Source organism: Mirounga angustirostris, unplaced genomic scaffold (assembly GCF_029215605.1).
Source record: "Mirounga angustirostris isolate CCGP_5_RB_7025 unplaced genomic scaffold, mMirAng1.0.hap1 SCAF_1, whole genome shotgun sequence".
Taxonomy (NCBI): domain Eukaryota; kingdom Metazoa; phylum Chordata; class Mammalia; order Carnivora; family Phocidae; genus Mirounga; species Mirounga angustirostris.
The window spans coordinates 67070789-67083697 of NW_026991709.1; the positions used below are offsets into that span (position 1 = coordinate 67070789).

The following is a 12909-nucleotide window of genomic DNA, read 5'->3' on the forward strand; positions in this document are numbered from 1 at the left end:
ACGTATATGCTTAGAAGTGGAATTTTTAGGTCATATGGTAATCCATGTTTAACTTTTTGAGGAACTGCCAAACTCTTTTCCAGTAGCTCAATAAAGTATTTCTGAATGAACAAGACAGGTTAGGGGTGAGCTTTTCCTACCCTCCACAAGGAGCGCTGGATTCTCCCTTTTGCAAACCGTTGTGATTTGGGTCAAATTACTTGAATTCTCTGGGCTGCCTCTTCATCATCAAAGTGGGGAAAATGAAACTGACTTTTGTGAGTTGAATGAGGTCTTGTTTCTGAAACTTCAGGCACAGCCTTAACCCTGCAAATCAATTGCCTTCCCTTACTGGCTGACCTTGCCATTTCGGGCTCCACTCACGCGCCTCTGTGCCCTTAGGGCCAAGTCCACGCTAGAGGCCCCCAGCCCAGCCTTGCAGCAAACTACGACTCCCAGCAAGCACCTCTTCCCGGCCGCCTCTCCCAGCCTGGTGCGCATGCTTTGGCAGACGTGGCACCAGGAACTCGGAGGCGGGGAGAGGCTGGGAAGTGGCCGTGGCTTGTTGGACCTGACGGAGCTGCGGGCGCGGGAGCCTGAGTGGAGAGCGGAGCCCGCCGTAAGCAGCAGCGGCAGGGATGGCGCGGGTCGCGCGGGCATGGCTGCTGCTGCTGGCGATCTCGGTGAGGCTGCGGAGCTGGGGTCCGGGCCGGGGCGGCATGTGCGCCCCGCGTTGGGGTCCGCGCTCCGTGCTCCCGGCCCTCGCGGGACGTGCAGGGAGAAGCCTCCAGGTCCCGGGGTGGGGGCGTGCGGGGCAGGCGGGGACCCGGTGGCTGTGGGGGAGGCAGCGGGGCGGCCCCTGTGCCCTCCTGGCGGAGCGCTCCAGCGCGCAGGGGTTGGAGGGAGCCGCGCTGCATGCTTACGCCGCGGGCACAACTTTGCGGGGGTACAAGTCAGGGGGCAGCCGCCGCCTAGCGCGGGACAACCGCGGATTGGGGGGTGCGCCGCGCCCAGACTCTGGGCCCTGCACCTGTGTGAGTGCGGGGTGGCATGGGGGTGCTTTATACCTGCACTGCCGGAAACCTTGCTTTAAGGCCACCTTGTTCTTGGTTTCCACCCTGAGCAGCCGGGCAACTGCCGGTCACCGCCTGGGCCCCCGCCTGCAGGCACCCTGGGCGGGCTGGGTGGGGTCTGCGGAGGAGGTCTGCTCCTACACCCAACTGCTGTTGGCTCTTACCTCAGCCACTTTCTAGTTTGTGACACGGAGTATCATTTAATATATCTGACTTAGTCTCCTCATCCTTGAAATGGGGACGGTAAAGGCACCCCCCTCACAAGGCCACCAGGGGGGTCGGGTGGAGGAAATTCTGTGAATTGCACCATCATACAAGAGTGAAAGACGGGTGGGCCAGTGTGCTGGGAGTGGTGGACTCTGAGAGGAGTTTGCTGCACTTGGAAGGGCGGGGGTTGGGGGTGGGGGTGGCTCCAGGGCATCCCTAGAAGTGGCCAGAATGTGTGTGGCCAACAGTGCCCTGGGCTCTGCGGGTTTGGCGGTGGTGTTACTGTGAGTGTGTGATGGGATAATGTGGCCTGTTTCCACATGTCTCCATAATTTCTGGTCTCCCTTGTTTTAGGACAATCTTGGTTCCTTTTTTTCTTTTTTGCCTGAAGTTCCAGGGAAAAACTTTCTGCTGCTAGCACCCTCTCCAGCGCAGATTTTTCGGTTTTTTTCTTTTGGGTGTGGCAAGGATGCTGGGCAACATAAAGAGGAAAACTGGAGTGTGGATTTAGTTACTTTAAACACTTCCATCTCCAGATACCCTGCCTTCCATCTCCAGATACCCTCCAGATCACCAGTGAGGAGTGGCCCTGTCTTTTCTGATTGTCTGGAAGTGGGTGGGAAAGGAAGCTCCCTGTCCCCTAGCTCTAACCTTTCTCCCTCTGGGAGAGAACTAGTCTGGAGTGGGACAGTGTCCCTTCACCTGCGTCTGTGTGTGGATGATCTGTTTTGCATTCTGTTTTCTGGAGCCAGCTGGCCTGGGCTGGTCTCTAGGCCAGGTGGTACTGCAGAACTGGGTAGAGGGGGCCAGCTCCAGCGGGAGCCCTTATCAGGTCTTTGCACTTGGCTTGTTTTAGGGGGTCCTGCTTTCCTCTTTTCTTCTCCCCCTCCCCGCCTCCTGTAAAAAGACAGGGCTTGGGAATCTGGGAAGAAGTTTCATTCAGCAAATATTTATTTATCAACCACATTGTTTGGCACTGGATTGGATTTTGGCTGGAGAGCAAAGCACAGATTGTCCCTACCCTCCATGGTGCTGCCCTGGTTTGGGCAGAGGAGTCAGTCCTGTGAGCAAATAAAGACAGGACAGTGAGCACTAATACCCGAAGGGCTGGGAGCCTCCATTGAAGGGGGGCCACACATTAATTTGGCAGGAAGGTCAGCCCTGGCTTTCTTGAGGCAGTGGGTTGTACAGTCTGGAGGGAGTGTGGGGGAGCCAGGAAGGCCTTTGAGGTCTGCTGATGCCCTCCACCTGGAGGTACAGAAGGGTGGGTAGGTTTGCCCAGAGCACTGGAGCTGGGAATCTGCAGCATGAAATTGACATTGTCCTTTCCCCACGCCCTAGCTCAGCTCAGCAGGTGTCATTGGTGCAGTCTCAGTGCCGAGTGGCTGGTGGATACCAGGGTGGGCCTGTGTAAATTTAAACTCTATGTCCATCTTATAAGAGCTCCCCAGGTCCTGGGAGTGTATGGGGTTTCCTTGTTCACTCAATATTTACTGAGAGCCGATATGTGCAGAGCACTAGGCTGTGACCCAAGGGACATGAAGCAGTATAAAGGGGTCTACAGAGATTCATGGACAGTGATACATACCTACCACATTTTTTACAGTAGCAAAAATTCGGAAATGGCTTAAATGCTCAACAATAACGGCATGGTTTAAATGACTTTTGGTCCTGTCCATGCCATGGAAAGTGATGTTTATAAAGAATGTTTATATTTACTAGAATGCCATGATTATCAAAATATTTTATGATGCTTATGAAGACTGTCTAGGGATGTGAAAAAGTGCTTGAGTGTGATAATTAGGGGAGAAGCAGGGTACAACATGAATCCCAGGGTGGCTGAAGATAGCTACATAAGTGGTTGAGGAATTTTGGATGATGTCAACAGCGATTGTTCAGGAAGGCACAGCTGTGGGGGATGTTTATTTTTTTTTTAAATGTTTATTTTTTTTTTTAAAGATTTTTATTTATTTGACAGAGAAACACAGCGAGAGAGGGGAACACAAGCAAGGGGAGTGGAAGAGGGAGAAGCAGGCTTCCTGCTGAGCAAGGAGCCCGATGCTGGGCTTGATTCCAGGACGCTGGGATTATGACCTGAGCCGAAGGCAGACGCTTAACTGACTGAGCCACCCAGGCGCCCCGTTTGTTTACTTCTTTGCTTGTGCTTTTTTTTCCCTGTTTCCCCAAGTTTTCTGTATGAGTATGTATTAGTTTTTGATCAGAAAAGTTAATAAAGGAAAAAGTGTTCCTTTGGGGCCGGCCTCTCAGCCTTCCACAAAAATACGGGGATGAAAAGAGTCACAGTCAACTCTTGGGACAAGTTCGTTCTAGCCCCTCCCTCCCCGCTGCGTGTCTCTGCCCTCGGCCTGGGGAAGCTGTGCTGTCCTGCCCGTGCCCCTGCGGCTGACTGCCCCTTCCTGCTGCCCAGCTCAGCTTCTCTCTGCGGCTGCCCCTTCCCCAGACCATCCTCGCTGCTTGTGGTGTAGTCTACCTCCAGTCCTCAGAATGGAGACTTGTCAGAGCTGGCGAGGACGCGAAGTGACCCAGCTCAGTTGGTTGAGAACTAATGATATAACTCAGCTCTTTCATTTTAGAAAAGTGAGGCTTTGAGAGGGAAGGGTCTCAAGGCCACTGTGTTTGTAAGGCAGAGCTGGGATTGGTGCCAGGCTCCTGAATTATAAATCAGGTTTCTTCCTGCTCCATCTCTGCTGTCCCAGTCCCCCATCTTCCACCTGCTTCCCTCTTCCCCAGTCACTGCTCTGGCCTCTGCCCTTGACTGTGCCTTGACGCTCAGCACCTGGTGGGACAGTGGGGGGTGGGGGGTGCAGGAAGCAGGAGATGTTTGTTCCTGGTCTCTCCCGCAGAGCTTTTAATGTACACGTATTTAGGTTCTACACCATTATATATTTAATAGGCTTTTGTGGGCTGGCCTGGGGACCTAATTGCCATTTATAATGCTGTTTGGAACCTGGAGTGCACTTTTCCCACAGAAATAAACACATTACAGAGGAAGTTTTAAAACAGAGGTGACACATGAGTTGGAGGAATGAGTTGGTGGCACACACCGAGTGCTAGGGTTTTGGGCCGAGGGGCACCTAGTCACAGAGAAGGGGCCTAGCTCATGCCTCACAACGAGGACTGACTCTGAGCTCTGAGATTGGGAGTGGGGGGGTGTCCTCCCTGTTCTGTCCATTGTGTCCCCAGCACCTAGCCTGGGCCCTGGCACACAGTCGTCCCCAGTCCATGAACCAGTGTTGCAGGCAGAGAAAGGAAACTGTCTGAGACAGAAATACGGGCAGTGAGGAGTTATGGGCCAGGCTGGGTGGAAGGAAAGATTTGAGTCTGGGGACGGCGAATAAGATTGGAAAAGTGGATTGTAAAGAACCTTACATGACTGGCAAAGCTTTGGGGACTTGCTTCTGTAGGTAATGGAGAGACATGATGAGAGCTGCTCTTTTAATAACAAGAGCAGTCAGTCCACGGTGTAGGCTTGGGTTGGAGTGGAAGAGACTGGATTAATTTTCCCAGAACAATACTTTCTTCTCTGTTATCTAGGAGATAAAGTCAAGTGTGATGCTGTGGATAGAATATGGGTTTTTAGCCAGCCTGACACTCAGGAGCTGTGTGACCTTGGGCCCTGCCTCCATTTTCTTGCTTGTTAGTGGTGCTATTGATACCCATTTGCCTCTTTGAAAGCATCCGAGATAATACAGGAAGCACGCAGCACAGTGCTGGCCTGCGGGAGGGCCCAGTAAATGGGAGCCATGGCAATTACCTCAAGTTGAAGGAGAGGTGCCGGGGAAGCCAGTTGGAAGGCAGTAGAGGGCTAGAGGGGGTGTGAGCAGAGGCTTCAGGCTGGGCGTTGGGGGTACTGCTGGGGCTCTCCCCATCACAGTTCCTCTGGGCTCTGGACTCTGTCTCTCCCAGTGGGTCTCTGCAGAGCCTCTGGATGAGGGGGCGGGGGCTGCCGAGGGGCTGAAGATTTAGGTGCTCTGTGTTTCTCTCCCCTTTCTTCTGAAAGTGGATCCTCTCTTGAGAATGTTATTCCACACTGTCTCCCTGGAGGGTTTGCCCCAGCTTTGTGGTTTTGATCTCTGGGGCTCTCATGTCTCATTTGGGGGTGGTGGCAGGTTTTGGAGGCTAAGTGACGGCGGGTCAGAGAGTGATGCATGGGGTGTAGGGAGCCTAAGTTCTCTTATGTTACTAGGACTTCCATGGTTTCTTTGACTCCCACCCTCCCCGTACCTAGCATCTTAGGTCCCAGTGGGAGAAGGGAGGAGCAGTGATGCCCACCCATTGCTGGGTTGCCTGGTGCATCCTGCAGCACTGAATAGAGCCTCTGGCTACCCAGTTGATCTGCTGACGAGAATTACACAACACTCGGCACATTTGTAGAGGGCCTTAGAGTTTGCAAAGCATTTCCACATATTTTATGTTGGTGAAACTGCTTCTGAATATTAGCTTTGCAATCATGTGGTGGGGGGTTAAATACACTCAGATGGACTGTAGGTTTAGAATACCCTTTTGGTGTCTTTTATTCTCCAGGGTCATCCTGAGCCCCCAGTTTAACACGCACTCTGTTCCCAGATGATCTGATGGCGAGCCTGTGCCTGACTTCATTGTAGCTCTCTGGGGTTGGGGTAGAGTGTCCACTCCCCCCTCCAACCCTTTGGCTTGAGCAGATGCCTTTAACTTATGAGCAGATGCTTTAATCCTTGCTTTAGAAGGTATTAATGGAGATCTAGATTGAGGGCCCACTGCTGGGGCTGAAACATAGAGGAAATCTAGTCTCTGAGCCTAGAAGTGGGGTTGGCTGGAAAGTTCTGTTGTTGGGGCCAAGTAGGGCAGGCTTGTGAAGAACAAGTGAGTTTGCTTTTGTCAAGGGGTCTGACTTTGCTAGGTCCTGGGCAGAGTATGGTACATGCTCTGTATCTCTAAGGAATGTGGACAAGCATCTGCATGCTACCGTGTCACAGATGTTCATTCATCCCACAGGTCTTTCTTTTTAAACAGATATTTCTTGACAGTCTTACGAGTCAGATATACCATGCTGAGGCAGTAGGGACATAATGATAAATAAGATGGACACCATCCCTTCCTCCCATTGCCTAGTGGGAGAGCCACTAATTTATTAATTCAGGTAGTAAAGTGCTGGAAAGAGGAAATATAAGGTGATAAAAGAATGTGTAACACAGGTCCCTAACTTTAATGCAGGGTTAGTCAGGAAAGGCTTCTCTTAGGACTTATGGACAGACCCTTTCTTAGAATAATGTTTTTAAATGTATAAAACAATGCATAAGATTACAAAGCAAAACAATGATACTGAAATACAGTTATCAAAATATAACAAGTATATGATAAAAATAATACTTATATTCATAAATGCATCATTTATGAATATAATGGCAGGTTTGGTATTTTCTGTAATATTTAGTGATGAGCATAAACAGTATTTCAAGATATCTGCACCTTTTGTTATGAGAAAAATGTGGTTTCTGGGGGATAAGGGCAAAAAAATACATATGATTTCTGCTGGTGGCAAAGTCAGAGACACTCGCTAGTGCTTCTGTAGTTTGTTACCTACATTTGTAATAAAGGTAAGGCTAAATTTCATTTAGAGCTTAGTGAAAATAAACATAACTTTTCCCCACCCAAGTTCACAGACCTCAGTGTAAAGAAGAATTATCCCAAAACTTGGAAAGAAAAGCTGATTTAGTGTCTTTTTAATGTCATACTAGAGCATTGTGTAAGAAGGCCACCTAAGGGCCACCTGGTGCTCTAGGAAATATACCTTTGTTTATTATTCTTTAGGACCCATACTCTACAGGTAGATACAATGCAAATGATTTCTCTTTGGTAGAGAAGAGAGACCCGGAGGTGATTGCCTTGCAGGACATTAACCAGTTTTGTATCGAATTTAGCAGTCTTCTAACAGGATTCTTTTTCCCCCTCCATGAACTATATGCATATTAGTTTCTTATAACTTCTTTTTTTGACATATTTTTTAAGTCTTTTTTCCCTTATATCCTTTTTTTTTTTTTTTAAAGATTTTATTTATTCATTTGAGAGAGAGAGCACAGGCAGGGGGAGAGGCAGAGGGAGAGGGAGAAGCAGGCTCCCCGCTGAGCTGGGAGCCCCATGTGATCCCAGGACCCTGGGATCATGACCTGAGCGGAAGGCAGACGCTTAACTGACTGAGCCACCCAGGCACCCCCTTATATCCTTTTTTGATGTAACTATTTTAGTGGGTCCCTTATTAAGAGCTCAATAACACTTTGAAAGAGGCTCAATATCTATTTGTATGAGATTTAGGTTTTTAGCATTTGAGAAGTCTATGTGACCCCAGTTTAAGAAGCACTGAGTAAGCAGGATGTGAGGATATGGCGCCGAAGAGGGAGGTCTGAGCTGGACATGTTAATTTAGGGGTGCTCCTCTGGAGGTGGGTGAGACCCCCATGGAGAGTATAGAGAGGAAAGATAAGGTGGAGCAATGGGGGCCTGAGGAACTTCAACATTTAAAGGCTGGGGGGGACAAAGGATTGTAAAGAAGATAGGAGGCATGGCTGGAGAGGTAGGAGGGAGGCCAGGAGTGTCCCGCTGGGGTTCAAAAAGATGAGGCACAGGAGAAGAGGACATGCCTGTAGGGTTATCCGTGTGGAAGTCACTGCAAGTCCTCGCTCAGCGTCTTCTTGGTGTGGTGATAGGGGCAGATCTGAGGGGGCTGAGGAATGGATGGGGGCTGAGCGGAGATGGAAAATTCTGGCTGTGAAGGAGAGCGGAGTGACGTGGAGCCCAAAGATGGGTGGGTGGCAGAGGTTTCCCAGCCTGGCTGTGGATCCAAATCCCCTTCAAGGGGATATGTGTACAGTTGGATTCCCAGTCTCCCCGGATCTGTGGGATGATGTTCTTCAAGGATATGGCTCAGGAGTCTATTTCTAAAAAACCTATACTTAGAGCTGTTGTGCCTACAAAGCAGGCAGATTTACAAGTTTCTGTGCCTAGTGTTTTGCCAGCCAAGGCCATGGCTCTGGGCTGAGTGTCTCTCCCGTGTCATGGCCCATGTACACTGGGGACGCTGTGAGGTGGCACTGGGCTGAAGCATGCACTGCTCTCCTTTCCTCTGAAGGCATGTGGGGAACTGTGGGCAAGCAGGTAGCAGGGGAAGATGGATCAGGTTGTCGCTGCAGCTCTTTTCAGTTGGTCACGCTTGATGGCTGCACCGGAGGGGAAGGCGGACTTGCTGGTCTCTCCAGTCTTGTTTTGGGTGGAGCTCATGGGAGCCAAGAGGGCTTGAGGGATACCAGTGGGAAATGTTCACGTTAACTTGCACGTTCAGAAGTCAAGCAAGTCTTAGGCTTCCCCTGAGGACTGTCCCTTCGCTTCTGTGAGCCTCAGTTTTCATGTCTCTAAAGTGGGGATAGCACGACCTCCCATGCAGATTGTTTATGACAGTTTTTCAAGTATTTTTACTGCGACTGCTGCAAATACAACTGTACATTTTACATTATAGCCAAGTATATATGTACGTAAATACAAAAGATATGTTTTACTGAACACTTAGTCTTGCTATTTATGGTACATACTGAGGTTTTCTAGTTAATGTCATTTTTAAAATGCTGGTGGTAATCCACTGAATTGATTTTGTGACTCAGCTCATGGGTTGATGCTTGAAGTGGGGGGGGGGAAACACTGGCTTAAACCCTCAACATTAGAGGACTGAGAGAGGTAACGTATGTAAAAGCATCGATGTACACCGTGGGTCGTGAATTGTTATTTTCTTATCAATTAACTGAGCTTTGAGGCAGAGTTGGATTACCGGAGTGGGGAATTTACCTGCTCTCCCTCCCTCCCTGCTGCCTGATTCACTGTTCCCCCAACCAGCTCTTCCTTGTTAGCAGGCCTGGCACACCAGGCTGGCAGGCGGCCCAAAGCCCTCTTGGCTCTCAAAGAGGTTTTTCAAAACATTAAAAGCTTTAGGGACTTAAGTCCTGGTTAAATGCACTGCAGTTGCAACCTCAGGATAAGAAAACCTGTTTTTATAAGCTCTCGGATCAGTTGTCCTGCCCCTGAATTGTCCCTTGTTGACAGCCACATGCTGTGGGGAACGCAAGGGAGGAACCCTGTAGTGCGTGGCACACATGGAAGGTGTAGCTTTTAAAGCAAGCAACACAGAAGAAACGTACCAGGCTTTGTATTTAGAAGAGCGAGCAGTGTGGTGTGTGTGGCTCTAGGAATCTGTGGTCTCCGTGCTCCAGTCGGAGCACCTGAGCCTGTGAGACTGGGCTCTGCGTCACTGCGCTCTCACCTATTTGCTGTGTGATGTTCAGCAAGTTTCTTATTTCTTAGCTCCTCCTTGTCTCAGTTTCCTTACCTATAAAATCGATATACCAAAAGGACCTACTGAGTTCTCTTGCCAAGATAATTAAATGAGATAGGCATGTGGATTGCTTAGCTGCTCCTGGTCACAGAGTAGGCACTCTGCACTTGGACAATTCTCAGGATCAGGGGCTCATCCCTGGGCCCTGGATTTGGGGACTGAAGAATTCGCTCTTGGGTTCTGTTCCTTGCCAGTGCTTTCCCATCTCTCTCTCTTTTTTAATAAGCACATTTAGCTCCTCAGCTGCAGCTAGTCAGGGGTGCATAGCTCAGGGCCAGGCCCTCTCTGTGTGTCTGACACACAGACACACACCCCATTCAGGGACTCACGGTGCTTGTTTTTATTTCAAAGGCTGCTGGGTAGACATTTGCACGTTGGGAAGGATGAGTGGTGAAATTCCCAAACTTGGTTTGTGGTGAGGCCTCCATTCCTGGCAAAGAGTGCTAGTTAGCCATGGTGGTTGGTGACAGATGCTTAAAATTTGCCTTATTAAGGGGCATAAATTACCCATATTTAAAAATGAATGTTCTTTTGTATTTCTCTCTTTCTCTCTCTCTCTCTCTCATAAAAGCCATTCTAGGTATGTGCTGCATGCAGAGTGCTTTGCAGATTTCATATAATAGATCCTATAAAAAACTACAGTGTCAGGTAAGCAGAGGAGTAGAGTCAGCGGGAAGGGAAGAGGGCAGATCAGCACTCTCCTTACATGGGAAAGTACCACTAGCGCGTGCTGGCTGGCCTGCCGAGGGTTTCAGGAAGAGGTGGGGACAGTATCTGGTTGTGTTCTGGGCATCTTTTTTTTTTTTTTTTCTTTTTTTAGGTAAGCTTTTTTTTTTTCCTAACTAATTTCAGACTTACAGAGTTGCAAGAAGAATACAAAGGATTCCCATCTGCTCTTTACCCAGATTCCACACATATTAACATTTTATCACATTTGTTCTATCACATTCTCTCTCAACATTTATAAAGTTCAGAGACATGATGCTCCTTTGCCCCCTGAATACTTCAGTATTTCCTAAAAGGCAAGGATATTCTCTTACATAACCACAGTACAATGATCACAATCAGGAATGTGGCATTTGGTTCAGAACCCAGTTCAGAATCACATGCTGAATTTAATTGTCCTATCTCTTTAGTTTCCTGTAATCTGGACCGGTTTCTCAGTCTTTGTCTTTTGTGACCTTGATAATTTTTAAGAATGTCCTTCAACTTTTTTTTTTTTTTTAGATTTTATTTATTTATTTGACAGAGAGAGAGAGCACAAGTAGGCAGAGTGGTATACAGAGGGAGAGGGAGAAGTAGGCTCCCCACTGAGCAGGGAGCCCAATGCGGGGCTCGATCCCAGGACCCCGAGATCATGATCTGAGCCGAAGACAGACGCTTCACCGACTGAGCCACCCAGGCTCCCCTCAACTGGAATTTTGATGATGTTTCCATTCAGTGCGTTCTGTCTGGAGGCGTATGATGTCAATTTTACCCATTACCCATTAGTGTCGCTAGCATTTGTCCCTTAGTTAAGGACGTTTCTGCCAGGCTTCTCCCTTCTGAAGTTATATTTGCTTGTGGGGTGATACTTTGACACCAATCATTTCCATGTTGGTGTCCAAATGATGATAATTTCTTTTTTCTTTAAAGATTTAAATTGGACGTGCATATTATGGTGACTGAGAAAAATAGGTAAAGGGAAAGAAGAATAAAATCTATCCAAGGACAGAGTTTTACTTTGGTGCATTTTTTCTTCCAGTCTTTTTCTGAGCATAATTTTGTGTATGGTTGTAATCATACCATGTACATTTGAATTGTTTTTAATTTAATTTTTTTATTTTTTAAAAATTTTTATTTCTGTATTTGAGAGAGCAAGTGCCCACACACCAGTGGTGGGGAGCGGCAGAGGGAGAAGGAGAAGCAGACTCCCCACTGAGCAGGGAGTCCAACACGGGGGCTCCATCCCAGGACCCTGGGATCACGACCTGAGCCGAAGGCAGACCCTTAACTAACTGAGCCACCCAGGTGCCTCCCTGAATTTTATTTTTTAATACTTAATATTAAAACAAATATTTTTTCATTGCGCAGTCTTTGAAAACATCATCTGAATAGCTGTGTTATTCTGTTGAGTGGTTTCCTCTAAATAACCATTCCCCTGCTCTTGAATATTTAGGTTGTTTACAATTTTTGACTCTTACGAGTAGGACCCTATGAGTCATCGGTCAGAACCTCTGCTCATTTCCTCAGGACAGAGTCTCAAAAGTGGAATTACCAAGTCAAGGAGCATAAACACTTTGAAGATACTTGATAAATTGTGCCAAATAGCTTTCCAAAAGAATTGTACTTTTGCCAGCCCTGTGTGACATTTGGGCGCCGTAATTTAAGAGATTCATTAATGATGTGTCTCAGCTTTTTTCTTAACTGTGACCCACCAGTCAAGATTTGTGTTGAGATTAATTTCCTGTATTTTGAATTATGAAAGCAGAGATATTTATTTCCCAAAATAAATTCTAGTCATATAGCACATTATTCTTTCCAAGCTCTAAAAGTCTGCTGCCAGCCTGGGATAGCTCTGAGAGTCAGTCATGAGCACAGCTGTGTCTAAGGTAGATCATTCAGGACAGCGAGGGACTTGAGGGCACAGGTGAGGAACTGAGGTATTTCACTTACAGAATCCTAAGAAGGAACATGTTTACCACCTTCAGAGTGTGGTGGGCTGCTAGAGTGGCCTGGGAGAGGGGGGCAGTTTATGCTTTCTAATGACCGAAGCTATCCAGGATTAGATGGTAGTGTGGAGGACATGGACATATAAATATTTAGTTCTCACAGCCTTTTGGGCCCACTACATTGAACAGCCTCCAGCGTTTTGAATCCTTGGCTCTGGAGGCTGCAGATGGCAGGAATGTGGAGAGGAGTCCTGTATCGGGGAAACCAACCAGCCCAGTTCAAGCCTGGGAACTGCAAGGCCTTTTGGTCTCCTGCGGTGCCCCCCCCCCCCCCCCCAGTAGTAAAGGGCTGAGGTTGCAGGGAAACTGGAGAGCTACTAGCTAATTTTCCTTTCATTTGTGGGTAGTTGTCACCAAGTGACCAAGACACCTGATGAAAACAGGCATAGTGAAGCTCGGGTAATTGGGAAGAACACAGTAGATCAAGCCTTTGATAGTCCCTCTGTCTCCTTCCTTATAGCAATTTATCTGAAGTATAACACATGATTTAATGCCTTACACACTTTGAAATATTCCAACTGGAGCAGGTGTTAATATTTCTTTCTAGTTTAAGCTTTTGTTCC

At 48.1% G+C, this 12909-nt stretch overlaps 1 protein-coding gene across 3 annotated transcripts in view; it reads left to right on the plus strand.

Moving 5' to 3' along the window:
• The first annotated feature begins 495 nt into the window (after positions 1-495).
• Positions 496-12909, plus strand: part of PDIA5 (protein disulfide isomerase family A member 5) — a 91865-nt gene continuing 79451 nt past the window's right edge. The window contains exon 1 of one of the 3 annotated variants that reach the window (XM_064570528.1): positions 496-662. In XM_064570528.1, the coding sequence (XP_064426598.1) occupies positions 618-662 (45 nt within the window). In that variant the 5' untranslated portion in view covers positions 496-617. The remainder of the gene's footprint in view (positions 663-12909) is intronic. The other 2 variants (XM_064570456.1, XM_064570496.1) reach the window with 2 other exon arrangements.